Below are 27,746 nucleotides of genomic sequence, written 5' to 3' on the forward strand. Positions count from 1 at the left end.
TGTCAGAAGGGAACTCATCTTTTAAAATGCAAAAACAACTCATTTCGACCAAAGAAAAAGTTTCCCGTGGTTAGCTGTCACACACGGTGTTCAGTACCATGAAGGGAAAAAAAAAGCTAAGGTGGAGTGCACCTAGTGTCCACAAATCAACCTCATCACATGCCACTCCCTCCTCGTGCTTGGTGCTCTTATTAGATTCCCAGCATGCTGCAGTTTCATTTTTATAGCTTAGCTTCGAGATTGCCATGTGCTGCTGCTCCTTGTTTTTTGTCTTATGTGTTTAGCACAATGTGCGCCAATTACATCCTGGTGTCCGGTGTACTGGACACAAAAACTTTTTCGCATTACCAGTCAACTGCTGACTACAAAAACTACCTTTCTGCAACAATGTTTCAAGAAGACACAAGACAGCTGGCATGATATAAATTACTTAAATTACGCAAATGTAGCTTTCAAGTTAATTTTGTATACTTGATCACGTTGTGCCTGCATGTGCATTTCCACGCGGATGATGTCATCTACTAAAAAATGGGGCTGAAGGACAAACTACATTTAAAAACGTACTGCTCAACTCTTACAGAATCCGCCAAAATGGCTTTGATTTGGATTGTAGCTTTGCTTGCTTTTCTGCACCGCTTTCTTTGTCATGTCCAGTACACTGGTCGTGGGGTCAGAAAGAGATACGCCTTTAATAAATTGCTGTTTGTTATACAGAACAACTTGTGATCCTTTTAAGGTTTGATATATCCTGCTTTGACAGTATATATTAATAAAAAGGTTTGTCCATCACCTTCCCAATTAAGCTCCAGCTTCCTATCTGTTGCACCACAACAGAAAGACAAAAGTAAATTTAAGGGCTCATTTTCTTTGTTAGACTCATTATTAATGAGAACTAGTCGATCACAGCAGAAAAGAATTCTATACGTATTTAAAAACGGTGATTTTTTCTGACTCTTGTTTTGGGTATCCACATGTGTACATGTCGCGTGCATGTGAATAAACCTTCAGTTAAGAGTTGCAGCCCGTGTTTTCTGTGTTCTTGTCTTATTCCGTGGTGGCGTTTCGTGACAGCGGAGGGAGTCGTATCTATGCATGCTTTCCTTTTGATGCTTACGCTTGTGTATTGCTTGCAGCTTTGTAACTGCAACAAGTTGGGCTCATTGAGCCCCAACTGCGATGAGAACACCGGCCAGTGCCAGTGCCTGGAGGGCTTTGAAGGGCAGCACTGCGACCACTGCAGGCCGGGCTATTACAACTTCCCCAACTGCCAGCGTTGTGACTGTCACCCAGCTGGCACGGACCCCGGCGCCTGTCACCATGGGATCTGCCAGTGTGACGAGAGGGGCCAGTGTCCGTGCAAGGTGAGAACCGTCTCCCAAGTCCTGTAAGCCGTCTCCGTTAAACCATCTCCATAAAAGTTCTCCATGAAATGTCTCTTTGTAAAACATCTTTCTAATACTTCTCTTCATAACATGCCGTAAATTACCTCCGTTAAACCATCTCCACAAAGCTTCTTCATAAAATGTCTGTGTAAACCATTTCTGTAATGCTTCTCTTCATAACATGTTTCTCTAATTGGGTTCAGCATTGCAAAACATAATTACTCTCGAACCTCAATATAATCAACATGGATATAACAAAATATGAATTACAATGAAGTAAATGAAAAATGGTATTTCAATAGGTATAGTGTTAGGAACATATCTTTATAATGAATTTTCAAATATAACAAACTTATTTTGATGTAACATGCCACTTTGTTAAAATCAGGTTTAAGTGTAAAAATATGAAAGTAAATGATGCCATTTTGAGGTAACACCACAAATTGATATCTTTGGTTTTAAAAAACAATTTAGTTTTACTATCGGGGGTGTTGAAAGAGAGAGGTGCCTTTATTGTTAGTATGCTTTTTTTATGCCACTTTCGAATGTTTGCAGGCGAATGTAGAAGGGCGCCGTTGCGATCGATGTCGAGACCGGACCTTTTCGCTGCTGGAAAGCAACCCTCGAGGATGCACAGAGTGCTTCATGTTTGGACGGACCGACCAGTGCACGCAGGCCAACCTAGTCTGGGGAGTGGTAAGGAGCCCAAACCAATATGTTCTTAGAAGTCATCATGATATTTGAGCCTATTTTACACTTTGGTTGCTGTGTAACTGAAGCTTATTTGAGCTGGCCTCTACTTTAACGTATGTTGGTGAGCGGAGAATGGAGAGAATCACTGCGGCTGCCAAAGTTTTGGTTGGAGAGCCTTTAGGCAGTTTAAACTGCCTATACCATCGAAAATCTCGTCATCGAACACAGTACAACAAGGTTGGCACTTCGAGGTCCGAATTTAATATGACCCGACTCACTAGCCCAAATCAAAACAGTACGAAACAGGTGTGACACTTGCCAAATAACTCCCTGTGTCTTAGCGGACATTCACCGTGATTGACATCTTTTGTTAGCTGTTTCGTTCACAAATCAAGGCATCGGTGGATCTACTGACATTTTCAACGTAGAGCTATCACCGCTGAATGAATGGAAACTACTTCAATAGTAATACTGGAGGCTGTAAAAGGCTAGCTGCTCAAAGTATTGTTGTAAAATACAATGAACTACAATGTGTATGATGTCACAAAAAAAACTGTAAGGCTCAGCTAGTTTAATTTGTTTTGCACTAGCTCTCTCTCTTTTTTAATTATGACTAACAGTGAATCATAGCAATGATAACAGAGTGCCATTAGTGAATAAGCTTTAGTGCTCGGAACTTGCGTTTATTCTGCCTAGTAAGCTTGCTTTTTGGGCTGCAGTTTCTTAACGTCAGAGAAATTTCAGATGCGTACTCCACCAAGGGACATAACTATCACACCTGGCGAACCGGAGTTCGACCGAGTGCACCGGTACAAGGTTATCCCTGGTACTCACCCCGGTTCGACTCTCTTGCCGGGGCCATATGTCCTCGACCAACCCCTGTACTGGTCCTTGCCCGAACCATTCCTTGGAGATAAGGTGAATAAGACGGCTATCTTTGGTTATGTGAATACACCTAGAGTTCTCCACCTTGTAAACAGGTTCAAACTCTTCTTAACTGTCTATCTTTTCAACTAAATGCAAACAAATGTTTTGTATCACTTCATTCCTCAATAAGCATAATTTTCGGTGAGGCGCACTCTTGAACATTGAACAGTACCATACACCTTTTTATTTTTTTCCTAATGCAGTCACATTATGTCATGTAATGGTGCATTAGTGCCACAATTTCCAAACTATGAGGGTGCTGGCTTCAAGGTGGCTGAGAATGCATCTTTTTTTGCATCTATTTATTCATCATTTGTTCACCTACAGTGCAGTTCACTTACGATATCGAGGAAACCTGAAAATATGATAGTTATAACCGATGATCGTTATAACTGGACTGTCGTAAAAAATTCTCACCGGATGTACCTTTCGTAGTTCCAGCCTCGAGTACGCTTTTTCCACCAGTGACAGATGATGTAGATTAAAGGCTTGAAAAAAAAAAAAAAGCTTTATTTTATACTTCAAAGAGCGTTTATGGCTTCAGCGGAATGAAGTAGTATGATATCTGCAGTTGCTTTTGCGGAAGTTTCAGCTTGACAAGCGTGGTTCGCATAGCTTCAAGCAATTGGGAATGCTTTGGCGTCATTCTTTGGGAACGCATAAAGTCAACTAACCCCTCAATCGACACCAGTGCACTTTGTGTGGTCATCGATAGGGCCGAAGAAGCGCTGTGACTGTTGACCTTGTCGTCACTACTGTGACTGCTGCCGTCCCACAAGGCCGGCGTCTGTCGCGACATCACATCCGCGACGATTGCCTCGTCGGTGAGTTCCTCGCAGCATGAGGCAGCACTGTCTGCTGTGAGGAAGTGCTCAACCGACAACGCACACCCGCTATCGGTGTCACCAGTAGCGATGTGCTACTGGGCAACTGACACCGATCGCTGAGAAGGAAAAGGAGAGGCTCCAGTCGGTGCGGGTGGGACTCTGTGCGTATCCTTGCTTTTCACATTTTTTTTCCTCTCTCTGTCTTCTTTGTTACGGACATGGTGTTGGTCGCGGGGACCCGCATTGAGGCTTTGGTTTTCGAATTTTTTTTCGTCTCTTTCCGCGCTCTGCGCCGCACTCAGCGCGCCGCGGCATCTCGTGATGTTCTCTCCGCCTTTCGAAACGGGCGGCACGGGCCGCCGGCGCTGCAATAGCGGTAAATACGAACTCGTCTACGCTAACTTTTCGTCTTGTCGCGTTCGTTTCAGTGGAACTTATCGATGTGAATGTTACAATTATTCTCAAACTTGCCATCCAAGGCAAAATTTCCATCGTATCTGATATGCGGTGGATATCATATTATTATATATGTTTTTTTCCCCATAGCCCCAATGCAAAAAATGAGACTGTTAATCAACCCATCGGTACAACCAATATATCATTATATGTGGTATCGTTATAAGTGGACTGCACTGTATTGCAGATCTATGACCGCTTGGTGATAGCTGATTCGTGTTACACTTATCAATGTCACGACAGTCACAAGTGTAGAATGAAGTAGTTATGGCTATAAAGTAATATGAACATGATTTATCAACGTTTCAGAAATGCTCTTAGCAGACTTAGAGGGTTTGCAAAAAAAAGAGTGGCAAATGAGTGACTTATGTGGTTTTAGTGGAAGCAACAGTTTTGAGTGCAACTTAGGAAAATTATTTTATTGTGAAACCTTTGTGAAAGCTTTCTTTCTTGCCCGTTTGCTTATCTTCTGTTTGCTTATGAAGTAAGTAATTATGGTGACTTACAGTCCATGTAGGAGCCATATCGCTTCGATGGCAGTGTTTTGATTTTTTAATTTTTGCTTGATTACTTACAACTTCTTGTACCCAGTTTCTCATTTCATGTTGCTTGCCCTTCATTTTTTAGGCTACTATACATGGCATAGCATGTAAACGTGAAAAAAAGTAGTAAATAATATGGGAGTCACTGCTAGTCTCTGTTTTATGTGTCCTTGCCTCTGCCTTGCACTGTTTATTCTGGCAGGAGTTTGCCTACAAACTGGCACGAGCTCAGTTTTATAGCTCTTGAGTGCGGTTCCATTTTAAATGGCCTTTTGTACTTGCTTGCCTAATTCGTAGCTTATCTGTTGTATCTACGCCTTGTGTCAGTAGGGTTGTGGCTTTGTTTTTACTAGGTCCTCGCCTACAATGGAAAGCTGAAGTTCACGGTCGAGAGCGACGCCCAGGACGTCTTTCCCGACGCCATGCTTCGCCAGTACCCCCTGGTGTTCCTCCAAGGGAACCACCGCATCCTGCTGGGTTTCCACCCACACATGCTGTCGCCCAATGGTGCCTACGTTGTGCCCATTCACGAGGTGAGATATGTGTCTATCTCCGTGGCTTGTTCACTGTATAACCGAGACAAGCTTGTTTATCCTTCTCGCATTTTCTCTTTATTTCTCTTTCCTAATGCTGAGCTGTTTGCAGATCGCAAGTTTTATTCCCGACTGCTGTAGGTGCATTTCAATGGAGACAGGATTCTCAAAATGCACGGTTGCATAGATCTAGTTGCACGTTAAAGAACGCAAGATGTTTAGAACTTAACGGAGCCCTCCTCCTCCATAGCATTGGTTCATTGAGTGTGTCACACTGGTTTAAGCCGGGCTATGAGGTTTGGGTATGTAATTTAGGTAGCAGGTTGCCAGTTCGATTCCTTGGCTCAGCAGACAGACTTTGTTGGGGCGAAACATGAAAAACCCGTGGACTTAGTTTTTGGCGAATGTTATATAGAAACCCAGGCATTCAAAATAATCCGGGATAAATATTTATCATAATCGTATCATGAACTAATTGTAATCATATATTGGTTTTGGCATGTCAAGTCCTATATGTTAAAGCACTAATATGGGTTTTATTTAGAGGCTAACAAATGTGCTATGTTTGCCCAGAAGTCAGTGCCACAGGTAATTTTTAGTACTGCCCATAAACTAGAGCTAATGGGGATGAGTACACATTTCAGTGCTTTGATATAATGGTTTGGAACTTCCAAAGGACCACAGTTGGCACACGTACAATCTATAATGTGCATCACCACAAACCCCACTTTTACACTGTTTACAGCACATTTGGGGCTTCCTTAAAGCAAGCGAATGTACACCACAGGCATCATAACTATGATGTAACATGCACTACACCTCAGTCAGAACAAGTAATTCAGTGATTTGTCCAGAAGAAAACCAATCTTGAGGAGAGGCAAAGTGAAAGTGCAGGCAAGTCAGGGAGGTTAACTAGATGTTATCTAGTCTGCTATCCCACAGGTGTTGAAGGGAATAGAGAAGGAAAAAAAATTGTCAGTAACAAATGAATTGAAAGTGTGGTGCAAGTGGCTAGAGTAGGGGTACTCCAGTCTTGCCTTCCATTGTTGAAGAGCTCGTCTTTCATGGCTGATGAGCTGCGGGGCCAATGTGTCCACGAGGAGTTCCAAGTGTAAAAAGCACGAAATGAAAGATGACAGTACACTGTGTTCGTGTTCCTTATGCAGAAAATTTCTTAGGTATGCACACCAACAGTATAGCCTGTCAGCACATTTTGTCAGGCCAACGTATCATTTATAACGCGATGCAGTACTGTTCTGTTCGCTATTGATCGGAGCAGCCTTCCCCAACTGGCGCAGGTAATTGCATAGGATTAGCTGTTTCATTCATGTACGATGAGCACGTAGGTGGAGACATCATCGATCTCCACCTGCGCCACTGTTCTCGCTTTGGCGAATGCCAGACTCCCCAGTGTGTTTTGAAAAAGGTTCAATGCATGAATTCAATTTGCGCGGTGTTCAAATTATGCCCTTTGTGTTTCACAGGACGCATGGTATCAGGTAGACAATCCTCAGGTTCCCGTGACTCGGGCGATGCTCATGGTCGCACTCCAGAATGTCCAGAGAATCCTCATCAGAGCCAACGATGGGCCAGATGTCAGGTTTGCCAGGTAAATCCAGTTCCGCTAAGTTTGGTGAAGAGAATGCCTGTTAATGTGGAAAGTGTCCTTTTGCACAATATTTGTATTAGAAAATGTTTTAACTTCACCTTAAAACACTTGGCATGCTGACAAAGAGAGATCAAAGTAATTTTAGGCAAAATTAAGGAAGTTTTGTGCAGTAGCATGCCTATGCCTTGTGTTGCGAGAAGTTGCTTTGTAGTATGTACAATGCAATTTGCATTTAACTAGCTGCTTTTTAATGCTTTAACTGCATAAACTACATAAATTAATGTTAAGAGTGAGGCTACAGCATTTTGAAAGTCAGCTTTTCAATTATAAGCATCTCTAGTATTTTGTTTCGTTTTATTGTTTGAGAGGCAAATGGCTGCTGTGCCAGTGTCGTACTGGTAACGTTGAAGTTATTGTGGCTTGTACCAACTGTTGTTGGCCATGGGTTATTAGAAATATTATTGTTGTACCCACAAAATGATCATCAATGACTCTTCGCAAACATGGACTTTTTTTTTCACACTTTACGCAAGCTGTCACTGATGAAAAAGTTCTACGATTGACTGATGTCAGTCTATTTGCAACTTATGGCAATATGGCCAAACGTACTTTGTCTCATTCAATGTTCAAATCGCCTTTGAACATCGCCTTTCCTGTATCTTATCTCAAGCTTGAAAGATGTCTCGCTCGAGATTGCTCGGCCACCAGAACACGGTGAAGTGACTCCCTACATGGCGTATGGTGTTGAGCAGGGAAGATGTCCGATCCAGTACACCGGAAGTTCTTGTCAGGTAAATTGTTTCACTTTTTTTTTTTCAAGAACACCTTTAACTGCAACATTTAAAATGACATCAGAGAAGGCCATGTAAAAAAAAACATTGAGATATGCTCACAAACTGCTCACTCACGCGGTTATGTACAGTTTCACTAACCTATAACTAAGTTCCTCTCCATGCCTATACCGACACCTGGAAGGTTAGGACGTTCCACGCACAACCTTTTGCTAATTATGATTTTGCAACACTTTTCTGAGAATGGCCAGAAAATTCTGCCAATCGGCAGTAAAGGCTCCTAGAACACGCTAGCCAAATATTATACGATGGCACGCAGGCTGGACTACCCAACTAATTCTCAAAGTTGGCTGGAGACAGCTCCCTCTTCTCTTAACAAATGCTATATATCCAAATCATTGTGCCATGTACCTGCTTTTAAGGTGGTTGGCTGATTTGAGCATTGCGAGCTCCATAGTTACCGCGGCCACCAAAGGATGCCGCCACGTGCCCACGTGCGATCTCAATCATGTTGAAAGTAAGCCATGCATTTGAAGAAAAATGAAAGCTCAAATTTGTGCCGTGCACTGACAAAGGAACGCTTCGTCTTGCTTTCTCGTTGTACCACTCTCTTCATAGCTTTCAGTGCGCTTGCTGGTAGACAAGAGAAAGTGTGACGAATCCCTGCAAGTCAGTGTGTATATGATAGATTCTAAAAATTTTGCGGCATGTGGTTCGTCAAAAGTCATGCGCTAATAGTGGGACTATTACATTATATTTGAGAGTAAAAGAATGACAGATGTATGTGAAAAACTTGGGTTTCTTTGATCAGGACCCCAACGAAGGTTACTGGCGCAAGTTCAAGCATAACTACCTCAACAGTCGAGACATTCTTGACTTGGTTGGATGGGCCGAACCCTGCGACTGCAACAACCGCACCCGCACGTGCCACAAGGAAACTGGAGTTTGCATCGTGAGTTTTTGACACATTTTTAGGTGCATTTTGATGTTAACTGTTGGTGGTGCTCTAGCTTAATAACAGGGAACCTTCTGGCTCTTAATTGCCTGTCTCCGACTGGTCTGCTTCTGTTAATCATTTTTGAAGACTCCATAATTGGGGGTAATGCATAATGATACAGCTTGAAAAATTGTTTCATATTTATATATTCATTGACTGATTTATTTGTCGTGGTTTATTCATGACAAGATGCAAATTTCTTTATAAAAATTGAAAATATGGCTTAATATAGTGGCCTTTATTTATAATATGTACACATTCCCCTCTCTGATTTCTTGGTGATTCTGGGTATGTAAATACATAAATACAAATCCATAACAAAGTGAAAATGAAGGTACTATAATGAAATGAATAGCATGTTGCATTATACTACATTATTTGTATGATGTATAATGCAACATGTTACTATACTACATTCATCCAACACAGTGCCAAGGTTTTAGTTTCAAACTTTTTCTTTGAAAGAACCATCACGATTTTGATTCATTTGGCTGTTCATGCAGTTCTTATGCTTGACTTCACTTAACGTCATACTTCGATAACCCTAGCTTTTTTTTTTTCATGCTTACCCAAGCTCCACAACTCGCAGCTATGCATTACCATGGGGAAAAAGACGAAAACAAAACCCAAAGATTGAACGAAGCATATTTTAGTGCTTGAATGAGTCCCCTGTTTTTAAATTGGATTTAAACTTTACTGTTAGCTTCTCAGAAATGTAGTTTCAGTCGAGCCTGTTGTTTATCTTCGTAGAATAATGTTCATGTCAGTAGGCTGGCCGTGTTGTGTTCTCATGCCCGTCGAAATGAGGGCAAGTTACCCGTTTTGTCCAGAACTGTGGTGGCAACACTGTCGGCGACCACTGCGAACGCTGCGCCGAGGGATTCTTTGGAACGCCTTCGCGAGGACCATGCCTGCCCTGTGCCTGCCCACTCCCCACAAACAGGTGTCTATTAACACACCTCTAGTAGTTAGTGTCATGCCTAGTGTGTAATCTCTTGTCTACAGTCCAGCAAGAGTCCTAGCCTTTAGTCCTTGTCCGTAGCGTCGCAACTCCAGTCTAGTTTGTAGTGTCAGTCTGCAGTGTCATGCCTAGTCTTTAGCCTCGTGGCTCCAGCTTACCTTGTAGCCACAATCTGTAGTCTTTTCAGCCTTTTAATACACTAGCACTGCTATCTCGGACCTTTGTGTGATAGATGTGGAGAAGCGCTCACCATACTCCACATTCTGATCCAATGCAAAGAATTAGACACGCTAAGAAGACAACACTTTCAAGATACCACTTCATCCTGCAATGTTCGTTGTTAGGGAACCACTTTTCACACATAAATCATTGTTAGCTTTTATGAAAGACATTCGTACTTTTCATATCATATACCCGGGCATTCCGTAGCATGACCTCTCCAGAGAGGTCTCCACTGCAGTGGCTATACTCAACAAAGCACTTGCCTCACGGTCCTTGAACTCAGGGGTGTGAACGATCGAGGCACTAGTGCTTATGCCATACATGTCCATCAGTGTTTTTTATTATCATAAACTTTCGCATTCCAATAACACCTCACACTTTTCATGGCATGACCATGATTTTATTGCTTCTATGTTTTTACCCGCCTTAGGGCGAGGAATTTTAAGGCCCTTATACAGCCGCTAATCACAATCATTGTTCACATCTCTTGTCCCATGAACTGGCACTCTTTGGCCATCAAATGGCCATCAAATGGCCCTTGCGCCACAAAATATCAAACATCATCATCATCATCTGCTATCTCGGATATTGCACCAATATGTCATAAAAAAAACAAAAGATTCTCATGCTAAATCAGTGAGTAGCTAAGAATTTTATTTATTGTAGAAGTGTCCAACAGCGCATACATTTTTATCGACATAAGCATGTCTTCTAACGATCGTTTCTCTTTTTCAAAAAGACTTCACTCCGATTCGCTTTTTATTCCTAGTAATGCTTGATAGTTTGCATTCACATGTATCATGTTTTCGTTGTTACACTCCTATGCATGTGATAATTGCCCCTTCAGTTGTGTAAGCTGTGTTATGAAAGAACCCTGTACTAATAAAAAAATTGATACTTACTTTTACGAAATCTAACAGACCGATAATATTTTCTGTCATTTGTGACATTTAGTGAATTACTCGAGCTTACTTGCATTTTGTGTTCATTACATTCAGCTTCAGCAGCACGTGCCAGACGCACGGACCGGACTACATCTGTACAGACTGCCAGGAGGGCTACACCGGAAGACGTTGCGAAAGGTGATGCATCTTTACGCGCATCCAACGATTATCGTTTTTGGACACATGCTTTCCCACTCTACAGAAAGGTAGAGTAGTTGCACATGAGTAGTTGCACGTGGGATGAGTAGTGGCACAAGACATGAATAGTTGTGCTTGGCATGTTACAGCTCCTTAGGTTTTGAAGTTTTGTGTATACGGGCTGTATGCAGTGTGTTAGGTTCGTGCAGGCATCTACTTCAAAGCTTTTCTGTGTACAACGTGAAACGTAACGTGAAAAAGCAACATGAAAGCAACAAAAGAAAGTAATAAATAGTCAGTCTTTCAAATGCTATATATTTCAGAAAAATTGAGCATCCACAAAAAAATTTATTGCATAATTTTTTTTTGTGTGGGTATACAAGTATTGGCGACTATCATACAGGGAAGTTACTCTTCTTGAAAGGGATATTATATACAAATATTTAATTTAACTGACTTTTCATAATTAGGCATAAGGTAGAGGCAAGAGTGCAGTAAATTTCATCTTGCTGGTAGCAAATTACAGCACAAAAACATCTAAAAAAAGCACAGATGAGCAGTGCCTTCTTGTGTTGTATGTTCTGTTGCTCTAAGAACGTACAGCACGAGAAGTTCCTGTGTTAAACCTGCTATGCCACGCCTTCAATCGGGCTTTTTTCTAGCTATGTTGCTGTGGTTGTATATGAGTACAAGAATGAGTTCTCATTATGTAAATGAACTGCTTAATAATTTCTAAAAGCTCCTCTTGGCTTTTCATTGATGAGTGGTTCACATTGTGCAGTGTGATGACCGGAACATTTATAGCACTGTGAATACTATTTTTTTGTATATTGTAATGAAGAAGAGCACTCTTCAATAAATTGCATTGCAATATAAATAAATAAGCGAGGTAATGCTGAAATGTAAACTTTGCTTGATAACGATGTAAAAAGCATTTGTATCTTTTTTAAAAGCTATTGCAAATGTATTCTGTTGTCCTGGTTAACTTATAATGCTTCTTGCATTGTTTGATTGGTACTTCATTTGGTCACCAACATTAATACCTGCACAACCATAAAATTTGTTCATATAATTAATATCTCAATATTAAGCTTATCGGAGCTAATACCTTATGTATAGGGAAGATGTCCAGCCCAAGCAAAATACTGCACCGACACAGGAGTGACTTCTACCGAAACTTCTCCTAATTTGCAGGTGTGCGGATGGTTTCTTCGGGAACCCGTTGGTGGACGGAGGCCGGTGTGAGAGGTGCGAGTGCAACCCTTACGGTTCACAAGGTCATCGCTGTGACCCCACGACCGGGGCATGCCACTGCTTGCCCGGAATTACCGGTCGTGACTGCTCCATCTGCCCGGGCCGACATATCCTCACTGAGTATGGCTGCAAATGTAAGTTTACGTTTGCCAAAGTGAAGTCTATGGGGCAATTACTTTCGCTGCATGCACTTTGCAAAAAAAAAAGTAGCAAAAACAGATGAGACTTAAATTAGAGGCAGTGGTATGACATTTGTTCTAGCCAAATAAAAGACAATGATAACTCTCTGGTAAATCAGTTTGGTGAAAATCCACAATGTATGGGAAGTTTAGTGAAATGGACAACTGTTGAAATGTCGCATGAATCTACAAGTAAAACTTAAAGGAAAGTGCTACAGCAGAAGAAAAGTTCATCCAAATGTGAAAGTTCATCCAAGTGCAAAACACAACCAATACTTTAAAAATGAGATTGCTCAACCATACGAGTCAACCTTCAAAAGGTATCATTGTGTAACATTTTTTTTTCTTTCCAGGTACCTCATGTATTTGGTTGGCTCGTGCCTGACAACGCGATTGAAACCTATGAAAACTAAATTCAGAACTATTGGGGAGCAACTGTGTTTAGAGGCATTAGATAAGGCAAACTTCATACATCTTTATTACGGAGTTTTGTGCCACATATGTTTTGTTCATGGTCTTACAACAGTATTAAATGTTTGAACAAGAAGTATCATGTAGTCTAGATTGAGTTGCCACTTTTCTTTCAGAACTTCTTACTCTACTTTTACTGGAAAGAATGCTCATTTCATGCCCTGAAGGTTCTATTTCACTTGGACAGTTTCTTCTGCGAGGCGCGATTGTTCTGAATGTATGTCGTGTTTGACCGATGATGCATGACACAAATGTGCATCACTCTTGAGGATTGACGAGTGACTGATGTTCAGTGGATTCAGGCTTACCCCCATATTCTAGAACGTTCCTTCACTCAACGCTTCACCTTCACTTGAGAAAGCCGATGGGAGTGCCATCTCTAGGCACGGCAAGTCACTGCCTATCAGCGATAATCTGCTGGGATTCTTGAGTAGCGTAGCGTCATTTTCAGCCGAGCGGCGGCGCAGTGCTCAACTTTGTCAAGTGAAGGGTGAAGGTTGAGTCAAGGAGCATTTGTGAATACGGGGGTTAGGCATGCAAAATTTTCAGTGCTCCGAGCCTCAAAGAAACGTTGCCATCATTGCAGCCTGTGATGATGACTGCACGGGACGTCTTCTCGATGAAGTGGAGCACATGTTGGCATTGCTCAACAGGTTGAATGCCACCGATATCATTTCGGCGCCATGGATTCACTTGCTCGCCATTCAGGAGACCACTCGTGTGATGAGGGTGAGAGGAAGTATGGTATTGTTACTCGGCTTATCATTATAGCTTAATTATATAGGCCTACCGTGCAATCGTGACCCCACATCTTCTCGCTGTCGTTAACGTCACTCTTCCTTCCAGACTGACCTTGACAACTACCTCCATCTCGTCGACAGTGGCAACCAAGTTCTGTCCAACTTTTCATTCCATTTCAACTTGGAGACTCAAGCAGAGATTCTGCTTGAAAGGGTATGGATCAGGTGTCACATGTTTTCATTTTTAAATTTGAGATGTTTCGGAGATGTAGGCACGTATACACTCGAACATCATCACTACGAAGTCACACTTGTCACGAAGATACTTCGTTATATCCGAAAATGTGTTATAATCATATATTTGCAGCACTAACTATGACAAAGCTATTCTTCGTTTTCTTCGTTATAACCGATAATTTATTATATCTGGGTTCGTTATATCGAGGTCTGAGCTCTGGCTAGGGGCGTAGCCAGGGGGTGGCACACTGAGCATGTGCCCCCCCCTACCCCCTCGAAATTTTTTACTCATGGCACAGAGAGTGAAAAATGGCCATTTTAAATTGTTGCCTCTCCCGAAACCCTCTGAAAAAAATTTTGGCTACGTTTCTGGTCCTGGCTGCTTTTTTTAAAGGAAAAATAAAAATAATGAAGGTCACAGACAGGAAGAAGTTGCATGAAGTTGCACTAAAAATCAAAGTTAATGTGTGTGAATAAGTCATACGCTCCTGTATTCTGTTACAGTCCTCTACTCAGCGCTTGGCTTAATTTGGTAAAGTCAATGTATGTGCCAGCATTCGCCAAAAGGGGATCATTGCACTTATGGGCTGTTCGCGGAAATGATTGAGAAGTGTAGCATGTTTTCCAGTCGATGTCCGCTGCTGCACGCAACTCATTAAAGTGAGGGAAGAGCTTGGAATCAAGGATGGTTTGAGAAGACTGTGCTCATTCCTGTAGTCTCATAGAAGGAGAAAGAATGTAGAAACAAGAGAGCCCAGCCATGTGACAGCATTAGTCTAGTCATGTGGCAGCACTGAAGTCTACAGTCTACTCACATGCACTAGAAGGGGGGAATATTAGTTCAGATGATTATGAATAGCACGTAGTAACGTGGGACAAGACACGGGACTGGTGCATTTGTGTTACAGGGATGCACTTGTCCTATAGCTTTATTTGTCAGGTAACACTTTATTTAGCACTCTTTCTAATCGTCACATGAAGGTACACGAAGTGATGAACATGTGGGACAAGATAAAGTTGGCGTTCTATTTCCTGCTAAATTCAAAAGCAAAAAGCAAAACAAAAATATTCCTCAGAAAGCAAGTAGGTCTGATATTTGTAGTTTTTCTTTTTTTTCCTGTGAAGAGTGTTTTGCTGTGCTGGGGTAAATTTTTTCAGCGTAGTAGTGGTACAGATTGACATGTAAAGTCTTGATGATCTTTATGTAATGTGCTTTAGAAATGTGTAAAATAAAATAAACATTTGCTTTAACTTGACCACAGTCTCACCATGGAGACTCGGCAGCTATGCACAGTCTACTCTCGTTACAACGAACCAGCGTATTATCCCAAATCTACAATAACCTAACTGTGCGAAAGGGGCGGATGGGAGAGGGGGTCAGTAATTGGTTTGATTTCACTGAGCAGTATGGGGCCAGCTAGTTCAGCTGATACATGCTGAATGTATTCGACTGCATGGTTACAAAACACTTTGATCACCAGCAGTGGTTATTAACAAATTGCAGTGCAAATTCTAATTAATGAGCGAGTGCAGTTACAGTGGGTGCAGGGGCAAAATGTGGCCTCTGCACAGCAGCAAAGCTTAGCCCGATAATAAAGCATTTCAACAGGCTTCTTGAGTCACTTCTGTTGATTGGCTTGGAATGAATTCTTTATTTATCGTGAGTTCAATGCTCAGTGGCGGTAATTGCATTTCAATGGGGGCAAGGCGCAAAAGTACCTTAATTCTTAAACTAAGGCAAGCGTTAATAAGAAATGTTTAGATTATTTCTCAGTTCCACCACCATCATGTGCCTCACAAACATTCCATGTTTTTTCCGTGTAAAGCCCAGGAATTTGATTTTAATTTTCTGCAGTGTGATGTTCAGGGCTTGACTTGAATCGCACTTTTTTTTTGTAGTATTGTAGCCAGTGCAAGGGCTTTAGTCTTTCTAAGTCGTGCAGCGAAACAGCTTTCTGACACTGAAAACTTGTCTGTATATGATTTATGGAACTGTATTTCACAGAACACTCTTTAAAACATTGCAGTCCAAAGACATGGTCCGTACTCTACCTGGAGTCGCTCATGATGTCAGCCACCTACTGCAGAGGGCCAGAGAACTGCTGGAGCTTGTGAAAAAGTACTATGATGAAATTAGAGGTAAGTCCGGCTTTGAGTGGACTTTTCACACATCTCAAGCAAGTCCTTTTAACTATGGGTGTTTTTTGGGTGTGCCTGGTGTAGAACGTTGCATGTGTAAAGACCAAAAAAAGTCTAAGGTGATCTGAAGGGCTCAAGTTTAAAGTGATGTGTTTTATGAAAAATAAAGTAGAGGCATGTGATTAGGGTGTTAAAAACTGAAACGATCATGAACATGATAGCGTGGTGAGCAAATCGATCTGAATATAAAATACCTTTAGAATATTTTAGCATATCAGTCACTATTGCAAATATTGTTGGATCATGTAAACATCTCAGTATTGATAGTTTTAGCAATAAAAGCACATATTGAGCATTAGGAACGATAGAGAAAATTTTTTTCATGACTAGAATTTGTTAGACTGTGCGAGTTACCGCCTGGATCCCAGAGACATACGTAGCCTGTGCGATACGTAAGCGATCTAATTGTATACCTGAAATATCCCCAAAAACATAAAATTTATCATACATTGGCTGAATCTTATGTTTATTTCAGTGCAATTGACATTGAACATAATTATAATATATTAAAACTTTTTGTGTTTATGAAGAGCAGCTATTCAATTGAAAACTGCATTGAATAGCACACTTTCAATTCACTATTAAAAAAAACTTTGCTCGCATAATCCTTGCACTTCTTCTCACGGAGAACCAATCAGATGTTAGGGGGGTGCGAGAATCACTACACGGGGGGAAAATGTTCTGCAAAAATGTATAGAGCACTAAAAAAAGAAAAAAAAAGAAAACGAAGCGATTGCAAATTGAGGTTCTCATGCCAGCAACTAACAAGTTTTACAAAGTAGTAATTAGGACTTACCTTCACAGTAAAACCACAAATTCAACACAAAGCCATGTTTATTTGCAAACACGAAAGCCACTAACAAACAGTGTCCCTAGGGTGTCCGCACGGAGACCCTTGACGTAATCAAGAAGTTCCACCTCAGCCTGTGGGTGTTTCGCAGTCTTAAATAGGCCCACAGGTGGCCCCATGCATCTTGTTGGTGGCTTGCAGCTGCTTGTGCTGCCATCGCCAGTAGCGAACACAAAACTCGTCAACTCTGCAGTTCCTTCCAGTGGCCTCGTTGCCGTTGCTTTGCGCATGATCAGTAACTTTTGACTTGAAGGCAGCCGTCTAGCTTCCATACGGACCCATCGTGTAACCACAGAATAGACTCAACGTACGCTGCACGGACTAGCACTAACACGCCGCAACATGTACTTGCAATTTTGGCTTTGCTCGGATTGGATTGGGGCTCCATGTTTCTATAGTTTGCATGATGCTTAAGAGATGACGACAGACTGTCGTGTTTTATTGCCAGTGGTTGGAAGAAGCAGACGAAATTAGTGCTGCATTTTTTGGTGTGCGATAATTATTCAACTAAAGAAAAAATTGCACATATGTTGGGAAACTCGGGGAGTACGAGAATTATGCAAGTAAATACGGTAATAATGCTGGTGTTCTTGGTGGAAATAAAGACAATAACATACTTAGCTCCCCCAGATATATCAAATCTGAGAATCGTCACAGAAATGTTCTGTATAGTAATATGTTATTCGATATGTAAAGCATTTTATGCTTAGAAAATATATTTAAGGAAATTTTGCAATTATTTCATATACATAATAATTTGGCATGTGTAGGTTTGATATACTTGAGTTTGACAGTATCAAATGAATGTGAGTTGAAAACAAAATATCTTCTAGCTGCCGTGGACTACTTGAAGCTGCAAGGCTTCTGGCACAATGGAACGGCCACTGGCATCGATCGTCTTGTCGAGGAAGCGCAGCGAATCCTGTCGGAGTTGCAAAGACGCAACTTCGATCGTCCCATGGACGAGTCCAACAGGGAGAACAGGTACGAACGCTCTACATTCCTTGTCAGCACTTAACGCGCATTCTCGAGTGTGCTTGTGACGTGTCTTACCGAGTTACACAACTTTTGTAGAAGCATTTATTCAAAAGTGAAAAGCGCGTGTGAACTCAAAAAAAAAAAAAAATACAGGAGCCCCTGCCTGACTTGGAAAATTAGAGCAAGTGAAGCTTGGCATGCATTTGCCTGATGTAGTACACTCCAACCATGATATCACGAACCTGAATATAATGAATTATCAGTTATAATGAAGTAAGTTAAAAATACTTCGAAAATAGTGTTAGGAACATATGTCAATAATGAATTTTGTGATGAAGAAAGTATTTTCATGGCCAATTCCATTTTGTTATAATGAAGTTTGAGTGTACTTCTTTATTAGTAATAGTAATTGTTGGGGTTTAACATCCGAAAACTACCATATATGCCACAGTGGAGACGTCGTAGTGAAGGACTTTGAAAATTTTGGCCACCTGGAGTTAACATGCACCTAAATTTAAGCACACGGGCTTCGACCATTTTTTTCTCCATTGAAAATGAGGCCGCCGCGGTCGGGATTCAATCCCGCGACCTGGGGGCCAGCAGCCGAGTACCTTAGCCGCTAGACCACCGTGGCGGGTCACATTTCTTCATTTCTTTCTTTCTTTCTTTCTTTCTATCACATAGCGCTATGCCACCTCAATTTTTCTTCCTCCACGCCACGAACAGGACCTTCATCTACATACTTAGCAGCTCAACACTTACGTTGCTGCAGGCATAATTTATATCTAAGCAACATTGATAAATGTGCCAACGTGAAATGACAAGTAACCTCGAATAAAGGTCAGATTGTCAAATAAAAAATAGCTGCTCACCGATAAGCCCACAATTGAAAGAGCATCAGTTATTGAAAAATGGCACGTACAAGTACGTTTGTGACCGGTGCACTTTTGAAGGCCACTTGCCATTGCCGGTGATTACACTGAAAATAGTTGACAAAAAAGAAGTTCACGCATGTTTGGGCATGTTTTGGCATTGAACATGCTACCTCTTAAGCAATACATGAAGGCACTTGATGGACTTTACAAAACTAGGTTTAACAAAATTAGTCGAAGAAAGCTCTGAAAACCTGGTGATTTTAATAAAATGCAGTGTTAGTGCTCCTCTTTATCACTTGCAGGAAAGCTCACCAGCTGCTCGAGAGAGTGAGAAACCTGCTTTTCAACCTGCAAGAGGTGGGCGACATGGCCGAGCGACTGGACCGGATCGAGCAGCTGCTGAGCGAAATGGTGCGGCGAATCCAGAACGAGGTGCAGAACCCAACAGCCCGAGCGTTAGACCTCTTAGAAAGGGAGCTGCAGACCCTTCAGTCCATACAGGTTTGTTCAAATAAGGCTTTACATTTCATGTTTTGTGGCAGTATAAGGTTTTGTAGCACTACTGCGAGCTATTTCAACAGCCGTTTGTGTCTAAATAGTACATCTAAATCCAGCCACTTGCGTCTAAATTTTGCACGCAAGATACAGGATTGTCCACGTCTAAGGTGAACACCTCATTAGTATCAAGACCTTATAAAAAGCGATGTTTAATACATAGTTCATGAAATAATTGTTGTTTATTGATGCCATGATTAGATGTTACGCAACATGTCATACAACGAACATTTTTCTCATAAATGCTCCAGCTTTACTGGCTTGAATACTAATGATTTGTTCTCCTTAGATGTGGTTGACCCTTTACACAGTCAAGTCACGTGTTAGTGAACTTAACTTGTCCCTTTAGCTGTGAGCTTATTTACTGCAGCAGCGGAGTTTTGCTGCATTGAAGATAAGATTAGGACTGTGCTGTTTTGCATTCCTAATACTTATGCAGCCGGCTAGCTTCAGTGACGCGAGTGTCGTGTTTGTATACTTGAAAGAATTTTCTTAAGCCGAACTGTCATAACTTACAATTCATTCAGCTGAACAAGGTCAAGGCAATATAGTACACTTGTGTTCTTTTATTGTATTATTGTAAGAATGATAGCCATCATTTAATGAACATTAGTCAACTGTAGCCATTACTAGTTAACATTTATTGCCAATATTAGCCAGCACCTGTGTTATGTAAGCAGATACTACAGGCCCCATTGAAGCTCTGCACTTAGAAAAAAAAAGGAAAGAAAAAATTAGTATTGTATTGCACATTTTATCTTGATTATAGCCTTATATGATAGCTTGTATGCCCGAATATGCATTACTAACCCCAGAAAGTGATTTTTCTTGTGGTGACTTGGAAACTGAATTTGAAATGCAGTTTACTTCAGATAAAAAATTTTTACATTAAAATTGTTTGCTGCTATGCGACAGTATTTAAGTTTACCGCGTGCCAGCCAGCTTAAATTTGTCACTCTTAAAACTACAGGTATATCTTTAAAGTACTGTCGAAATTGTTGCGCAGCACTTACAGGTGGAAGTGCAGCTGTATATCGAAGTGACATTTGTGTACTTGCACTAAGTAGATCTCTGCAAAAACATTTTATTTTGATTTGTAAGCATTTTAGTTGGAGGCAGCAGGTCTCGCATGACTGACAATGAGACCTCCTGGCTCTCTGGGTTGATCTTAAAGTTGCCAGTGGTTGTTAAGAAGGTCACAAACTACTACATCAACAACTAGGGCTTTGCGAGTATTTGTAATTTCAAAAATTTTCAACAGTGTTTGCTATTTTACTCAATATATGTTGGGATTTCGCTGTTTGAACTTCTCGCGGACAAAAAAGCAGTTAATGTGAGATTGACAGTGGCCCCTTCAAAATTTTTGTATGCTTCATCCCACTGCGTTCCCATACTGCGGTAAAGTTGCCTGTCAGGTTCTGCAGATATATTGATGATGAATGTGGGATAGGTGGGGGCTCATATAATGCTGTTTCGCACCTGAAGTTTGGTCAAGAAGACAGAGTAATTAAATGCTGCAGATTTTTAGCGTTCGAAATTTCAGACGTTCTTGTCGTCGACGAAGCAGATTTTGGACTACGGACTTCAAGCGAGCACGCTCTTGTTCGCTACGTCAGCTGGCTTTCTACAGAGGTTAAAAAAAAAGGAGCAGGGGGCAAGGAAATAGCATCTTTGCCTTTCACGTGTGAAGTGTTCTTGGCAACACTTTGGTTGCACCAAATCATGTATATAAATGCAATTTGGCCTCTCGATTGCCTCAAACACTACTATGAAACACTACCCCTTCAGGAATGGCGGATAACTCCCAATGTGAATCGTGTGACACTGACGAGACAATAGAACATCTACTGTGTTCATGTGAACGTTTTTCGAGCGAACGCAACTTGGTTCGCGAAACGTAGACCCTTGACAGTAGACCTTTCTCCGAAGAGAAGATTCTTGGTTCATGGCTGTACGCGTCGCAGGCTGGCAAAGTGACGTGAGCACTGCTAATTTTTCTAAAGACGACCGGACTACGCGACCGCTTATAAGCGTGCAATGGACAAGGTCACATCTACACACACGTTGCCCTTCACTTCTCTCTCTTTTCTACTTTAATCCCCTCACCCCTTCCCCCAGTGCAGGGTAGCAAACCGGACGTGCGTCTGGTTGACCTCCCTGCCTTTCATTTCTTCGCTTCCTCCTCCTCCTACCCCTTCAGCGCTCCATCATCTTAACAACAACAACAAAAAAACTATGTTGCTGTCTCATAAGATTTGGCTTCAGCTCTCTCCAGCTTTTTTTCCTGCAGTTTCACTTTAAAGTATTTGTAAAATATTCTAGAAATATTCGAAAAATATTTGATTCAATTTGCACTCAAGCTTCAATATTCAAATTTGCTTCACATATTTGGTTCACATATTTGCTTCACACATTCTCTATTAACACTTTATTGCCTACAAGCTAAGCACGTTTGTCTTGATGTTTTTCAGAATTTCATCGGTGGAAGTCAAGATGGCGCCGGTCGAGCCAATGCCTCGCTGGTTGAAGCCAGGGAATGGCTGAGGAAAGCCCGGGATGCGATTATCGATGCTGCTTTCAAGTTTGACGTTAGTTATTCAACTTTTATTGCTGTTCCAGATGCAAAAGACTTGATGCATACTTTCTAAACTCTAAAAAGACTGTAATCACTGAATACTGTGTCAGTGGGATTGAATTCTTCATTACAGCTGAAGAATGCAGAAGTATACTTCAGTTTCTTTTATAAACAGCTGTTTCTTGTTGATGTGCTATAGGATATTTAAGATTTGTTTGAAGGAAACACTACACAAATTAGTATATATTTCTGCCTTTTTAAGTAGACTTGTTTGTTCTGTCAGATATTGCCAAGAGTAACTGCTTACAAAGCATTGAATGAATAGTGAGTGTCATCCAGATGTTTTCACAGAATATCATAAAAAGTAGTTTGCCACTTGGCATGTGCCAATCTGTCACACACTTGTGCTGCAAGTTATGCTGTTCCTGCTCAGAGAATTTAGGTGGCAGTATAGTCGGTTACGAAGGATCGAGTGGGATTTGGTACAGGCTACTCAAAAATCGACCAAATGTATGCCATCGATTGGGTGATAGAGAAATGCTCAAAATATACCCAACCACTATACATAGCCTTCATAGATTACGGGAAAACATTTGATTCAGTAGAGATATCAGCAGTCCTACAGACACTGCAGAACTAGGGCGTCGACAAAGCATACATAAACATCCTGGAAGAAATCTGCAGCGGATCGACTGCCACCATAGTGCTCCATAAAGAAAGCAACAGAGTACCAATAACGGCTAGTATAAAACAAGGGGATACGACCTCCCCAATCCTATTTACTGCGTGCTTACAGTAGGTGTTCATTAGGCTTGTGCAAATAGTGAATTTTAGGTTTGAAGTGAATTCGAAGCAAATAGTGATTTTGGTAGAATAATTTCAAATCAAATTTGAATAGTATATATGCTATATGTTATCAAAAAATGTGTGTATTTGTCATAACCTAGCTAAACTGCACAATATTTTTAAAAAATTGAAACAAATCCTGTGGAAATGCTACTTATTTGCATCAAAGAAAATGGAAGCGATTCGGAATAGCAACAGAAATTGACTTTCGGCAAATGCAAGTGATAGTGTGGCGGTTTGGGCCAGTTGGTATGACGTGAAGATGGTTATAGCGCGAGAACAGAATGACAACAAAGGGACAAGGAGACGAGTGCTCATCTACTTCTTGTCCCTTTGTCGTCATCCTGTTCTTAAGCTGTAACTATCGGCAAGTGATAGCCTGTAAAATGTGTTAGTTTTAGAATCTGCTATACTTGGAGCATATAAGTTGGTATAACCAGCTTTAAACTTAAAAAATGAATTGATGTAAGTGTTGTATCATCTTTTAACCTTGAAGTGGGGCTTCGCAGCAGTGCAGATTTTTTTTGAATATGTGTTTTTATGGTTTTCACACACTGTGTGAGAATCGATAATATCAAACTGCATGGTCATTGAAAGCAATTTTTTCATAATATGTAGCATTGTTGTAAGTTGATGAAACATGCGACATCTGCAAGCAGATGTCGCATGTTATTCCAAGGTTGCAGGTTCGGTCTCAGCTGGCGGCAAGATGTCTATTTTTTTTACTTGCATACATTTCACAATTGTCACGATACAGTTAAAATAGCACAATTAATGTCCCGTGTACGTTCCTTGGTTACATTATTTGTTGGTTTTGATTAAAGTTGTTGTATCAAACAAAGAAACGAACACTTAATTTTTTTTACTCATTCATTGTGAGCTGGTTATTTTTTCTGTTTGCTTTAATGGTTTAATAACATTTGTTTCAATGTCTCAAAACGTTATTGGATCATGATTGTTGGCTGTTCTATGTGCAGGAGCTACCTCGACTGCTTATGGAAATTTCAAACGCCACTGATGCACTTGAAGAACGGCGCGGCACTCTCGACCGTCTGAACCCTGAATACCGGGACAAATACGTTGCAGGGTGCAAACGACACGCCGACGACATGGGCATCCGTGTTGGTGCTCTTGCAGAGTAAGTGGTGTTTTCTTGTGTTCACTTTAATTATTATTTCTTGCATCTTCATTAACGTGCCACCCAGCACTAAAACTGAGAGTGCCGATAGCAAACCGTTCTTAACTCGTTGTTGTTCAAACCTGAATGGTTAAAGATTTACAAGAGTTTGAATTAACCTCAAAATGTTGTCTATTCGGTATTGATGTTAGTGCATTAAACTTCACCTTTCTTGACTTGATGGTCTCCTGGCCTTGTGTGAAAGCTTCTAATGAGGATAAAGTCCATTTATTTCTTTTCAATCATTTCATTCATCCTTGTTACTCATTGTTAGTAGCATGTTCTTCTACTGTGTACATTGTACTCATGACTTTGCATATCGTACTCATGAATTCAAACACAGCATCAAATATTTTGTTTAGAAACTGGTGTGTGCACTTTTCCGGGATAACCACATCATATCACAACAAATATGGTCTCGAATGATGATGTTGGCTCTGGTATACATGTTAAAGTAGAAATGATGCCTATGTGACCTGAACTAATCACGTGGAAATGAAAATATGTGCGTTACCTAGCCCTAAATTGTCCTCTTTGAATCCGTGAGTATTTGTAAAAATACCACACTTTGTATAGAGAACATCACGCTCCTACATATGCAGCTCTATCACGGACACTATCTACAGCATTTAACTATTGAAATGCAACAATTTATGGCTAAGTAATGTACATACCCTTGTGTAAAGTCTTCAGTTTGTCTCATACTGGCATAATTTAGACTCGGACACATACATCATAGCCAAGCCTACATAATCTTCAGGAGCCAAATAGTAGCGACATGATGAGCTTATCTTGAACAGTGGTACATACTACTCATTACACTTAGAAAATGTGATGTCTAGCTTCATTCTGTTCACAGCGTGCACAGTACTGAATATTATTTATGTGCAACCAATATGTGCTTCTGTATAATGAGGGCATAGGGCCAGCCACGCCATATTTGTCTAACTCCCTGTGTGGCTAACACGTGTACCTGAAATGTCAAACAAAGATTTGAAAGATTTGCACCGCTTATGCTTACGCACTCTTTACCGACGCTCCAAAACCGTTGCTGTTACGATTTGTGACATTGTTCTTTTCTCTGGACAACAGCCAGTTCAGGACGACACAAGAGGTGTCCGAGTACCCGCTTCGGGCCGCCCGCGTGTACCAGAACATCGTCGACGCTCTCCATGACGCCGAGGAAGCTGCTGGCAAGGCAGCTGATGCCGCTGACAGAGCTTTCGACGAGGTGCCACTTTTGTCGTTCTCGTCTTAATTAATGTTAATGAAATGATTCTCACAAACACTAGTAAGCCTGGCTGAGGTAGTGAATTAATGTTCAAATACTCCCAAAGCATCAGTTTTGTGGAGAATGAAGCCTTCAGAAATGACAAAGTGATCTTAATGCTTTTTAGTATAAACAAAGTTTGCGTCTCTATCATGAAGGTGTGATGCTTGTTTTCATGTTGTAACATGACTCTCTAGTATTCATAGATTGTTCTTGAATTTCTTGTTGCTGCTTTACTTATTGTCTACTTAAGCTCTAGCTTTGTTAACTAACATGCTAGTGTCGTCACACGCAGGCGTATCCACGGGCCGGCGACAGCCTCATGCACCAAGCTGAGAGTGCAAGGGAGCGAAGCGAGGATCTGCTGAGACAAGCAAAACAGCTCAGGGACGAAGACATACCAGGTAGGCTGAACTCGGGCAGGGGTTTTGTGTCACCTAAAGGAAAATTAAAAAGCATGAATACATGAGTTATAATAATGAAGCATAGTTCTGCCTCACCAAAACGAAGAAACCAATCAGTGTGATTTAGATTTTGCACATCAGTGTGATACAGATTTCAAAGTAATTTTTCATAGAAGTGTGGCTCGTTAGGCTATAGTGTGATCAAAAACAGCATTCGTCTTCTGTGTTCTTTTGCTTACGATTCGTCTCCTTCTGTGCTGTTTTTTCAATTTGCAATAATTTTTTGCGTTTTCGTCGTGTTGACTCAGCATAAAGGTTCTTGAACTTTTTGCCATTCTGAGTACCATATTTTTCTATGTATAAGTCGCATTTTTTTTCTGAAGTTTTCGTCGGTGCGACTTATATACAGTCGAAATCGGGTTTGATGCTGCGGTGGCCGCGGCTTCGACCGCTTCGGCTTCGACCGCTTCGGCTCTTCGGCAGCCTGGATATCGCCGTGCGCCCCCTTTTGCCGTGCACAGAAACCGCATTTTACAATAAAATAAAAATAGTGGTAAATAACTCTCTAGAAATAACACAGCTGATCTAGCTTAGCACAGAAAATAAATAATCAAAGAGGGGTGAAAATGTGCAGAGATTTTAAAATTTTTAAATGATGAAAGGCGAGTTTGGATTTCTGAGCCGCTTCCTTTGCCATCACTTCCGTCCGCACTCGCGGCTGCTGCTTTGGTGCGCGCGTCGGGTGTGTTGTGCCAGTCGTAGCAGGTGGCGTAGGCTCAGCGGCCTCGCTAATCTGACAACGGCACCATGGCTCCACATGGATGCAAAGTCGGCGAAGTTTCAATGCCAAGTTCAAGCAGTTGAATTTGCTGAAGAACATGGAAATCGTGCTGCAGGGAGGGAATTTGATGTTGCCGAAAAAATAATCCGGGACTGGCGCAAAGCCCACAGCGTCCTCCGGACAATGAAGTCTACAAAGAAGGCCAACGACGGCAAGAAGGCACGCTGGCCGGACCTAGAGCGTAGCCTGAGAACGTGGGTGCTGCAACAGAGAGCCGAAGGAAGAGGCCTATCAACAGTGCAGCTGCGCCTGCACGCGAAGGCTCTGGCAGCGGAGACAAACGCTGTGGGGTTCATTGGTGGTCCGTTGTGGTGCTTCCGCTTTATGCGGCGGAATCAGCTTGTGATGAGAGCCCGCACTACAGTGTGTCAGAAGCTTCCTGACGACTTCCGCGCGCAGCTGGAACGCTTCAGCTCATTCGTGCGGGAGGAAGTAGCGAAGAACAACATCAGCGCGAGCCACATCGTCAACATGGATGAAGTGCCGTTGACCTTCGACATCCCGCTTGGCAGAAGTGTCGCCGAGAAAAGCCAAAAGACTGTCACGGTGAGGACAACAAGCCACAAGAAGTCTCACTTCACCGTTGTGCTCGCCTGCTGCGCAGACGGCACCAAGCTGCCTCACATGCTTATTTTTAAGAGAAAAACCTTGCCGAAAGGTATTTTCCCTCCTACAGTGGTGGTTCAAGCGAACACAAAGTGTTGGATGGACGAAGAAATGGTGGGTGTGTGGCTTGACCGCTGTTTTTCATGTCGACCCGACGAATTCTTTCACGTGAAGCCAGGAATGCTGGTGATGGATAGTATGCAGGCACATATCACCGACATTGTCAAAAAAAAGATCGGTTCGAAGAATTGTATGCCTGTAGTTATACCCGGCGGCATGACCAAGATGCTTCAGCCACTCGATATTTTGGTTAATCGTAGCTTTAAGGCCGTCCTGCGACGTTTGTGGGAATCATGGATGTCGGAGGGTGAACACAGCTTCACTAAAACGAGGCGCATGAGACGCGCTGAGTTAGGGAAAGTGGCAAAATGGGTGAGCGAAGCATGGAATTCAATATCTGACAAGATCATTGCGGCGGGCTTTCGCAAGGCTGGTTTGATCCCCTGCGTGACCGATGTTGAGTCCGATGTTGAGTCTGAATCGAGCAAGTCGGAGGACGACATTGACGTGCCGGAGGACGACGTGCCCAGAGTACAACCCGAAATAGCTGCACTATTTGTCAGTGACTCGGAAGAAGAAGACTTCGATGGATTTGATTAAACGCTGC

The 27,746-nt window shown here is 41.7% G+C and overlaps 1 protein-coding gene across 3 annotated transcripts in view; it reads left to right on the forward strand.

Moving 5' to 3' along the window:
- wb (wing blister) overlaps nt 1-27,746 on the forward strand; it is a 399,222-nt gene that overhangs the window by 332,307 nt on the left and 39,169 nt on the right. For all 3 annotated transcript variants that reach the window (XM_075873404.1, XM_075873405.1, XM_075873403.1), the window contains 19 exons: nt 1,134-1,361; nt 1,938-2,078; nt 2,820-2,993; nt 5,181-5,360; nt 6,845-6,969; nt 7,640-7,760; nt 8,572-8,712; nt 9,588-9,700; nt 10,939-11,022; nt 12,217-12,410; nt 13,513-13,655; nt 13,773-13,880; nt 15,931-16,042; nt 17,786-17,936; nt 19,108-19,306; nt 21,832-21,948; nt 23,759-23,919; nt 25,051-25,189; nt 25,524-25,632. In XM_075873404.1, coding sequence (XP_075729519.1) covers nt 1,134-1,361; nt 1,938-2,078; nt 2,820-2,993; nt 5,181-5,360; nt 6,845-6,969; nt 7,640-7,760; nt 8,572-8,712; nt 9,588-9,700; nt 10,939-11,022; nt 12,217-12,410; nt 13,513-13,655; nt 13,773-13,880; nt 15,931-16,042; nt 17,786-17,936; nt 19,108-19,306; nt 21,832-21,948; nt 23,759-23,919; nt 25,051-25,189; nt 25,524-25,632 — 2,740 coding nt within the window. The remainder of the gene's footprint in view (nt 1-1,133; nt 1,362-1,937; nt 2,079-2,819; nt 2,994-5,180; nt 5,361-6,844; nt 6,970-7,639; nt 7,761-8,571; nt 8,713-9,587; nt 9,701-10,938; nt 11,023-12,216; nt 12,411-13,512; nt 13,656-13,772; nt 13,881-15,930; nt 16,043-17,785; nt 17,937-19,107; nt 19,307-21,831; nt 21,949-23,758; nt 23,920-25,050; nt 25,190-25,523; nt 25,633-27,746) is intronic.

Source organism: Rhipicephalus microplus, chromosome 9 (genome assembly GCF_043290135.1).
Source record: "Rhipicephalus microplus isolate Deutch F79 chromosome 9, USDA_Rmic, whole genome shotgun sequence".
Classification (NCBI taxonomy): Eukaryota; Metazoa; Arthropoda; class Arachnida; order Ixodida; family Ixodidae; genus Rhipicephalus; species Rhipicephalus microplus.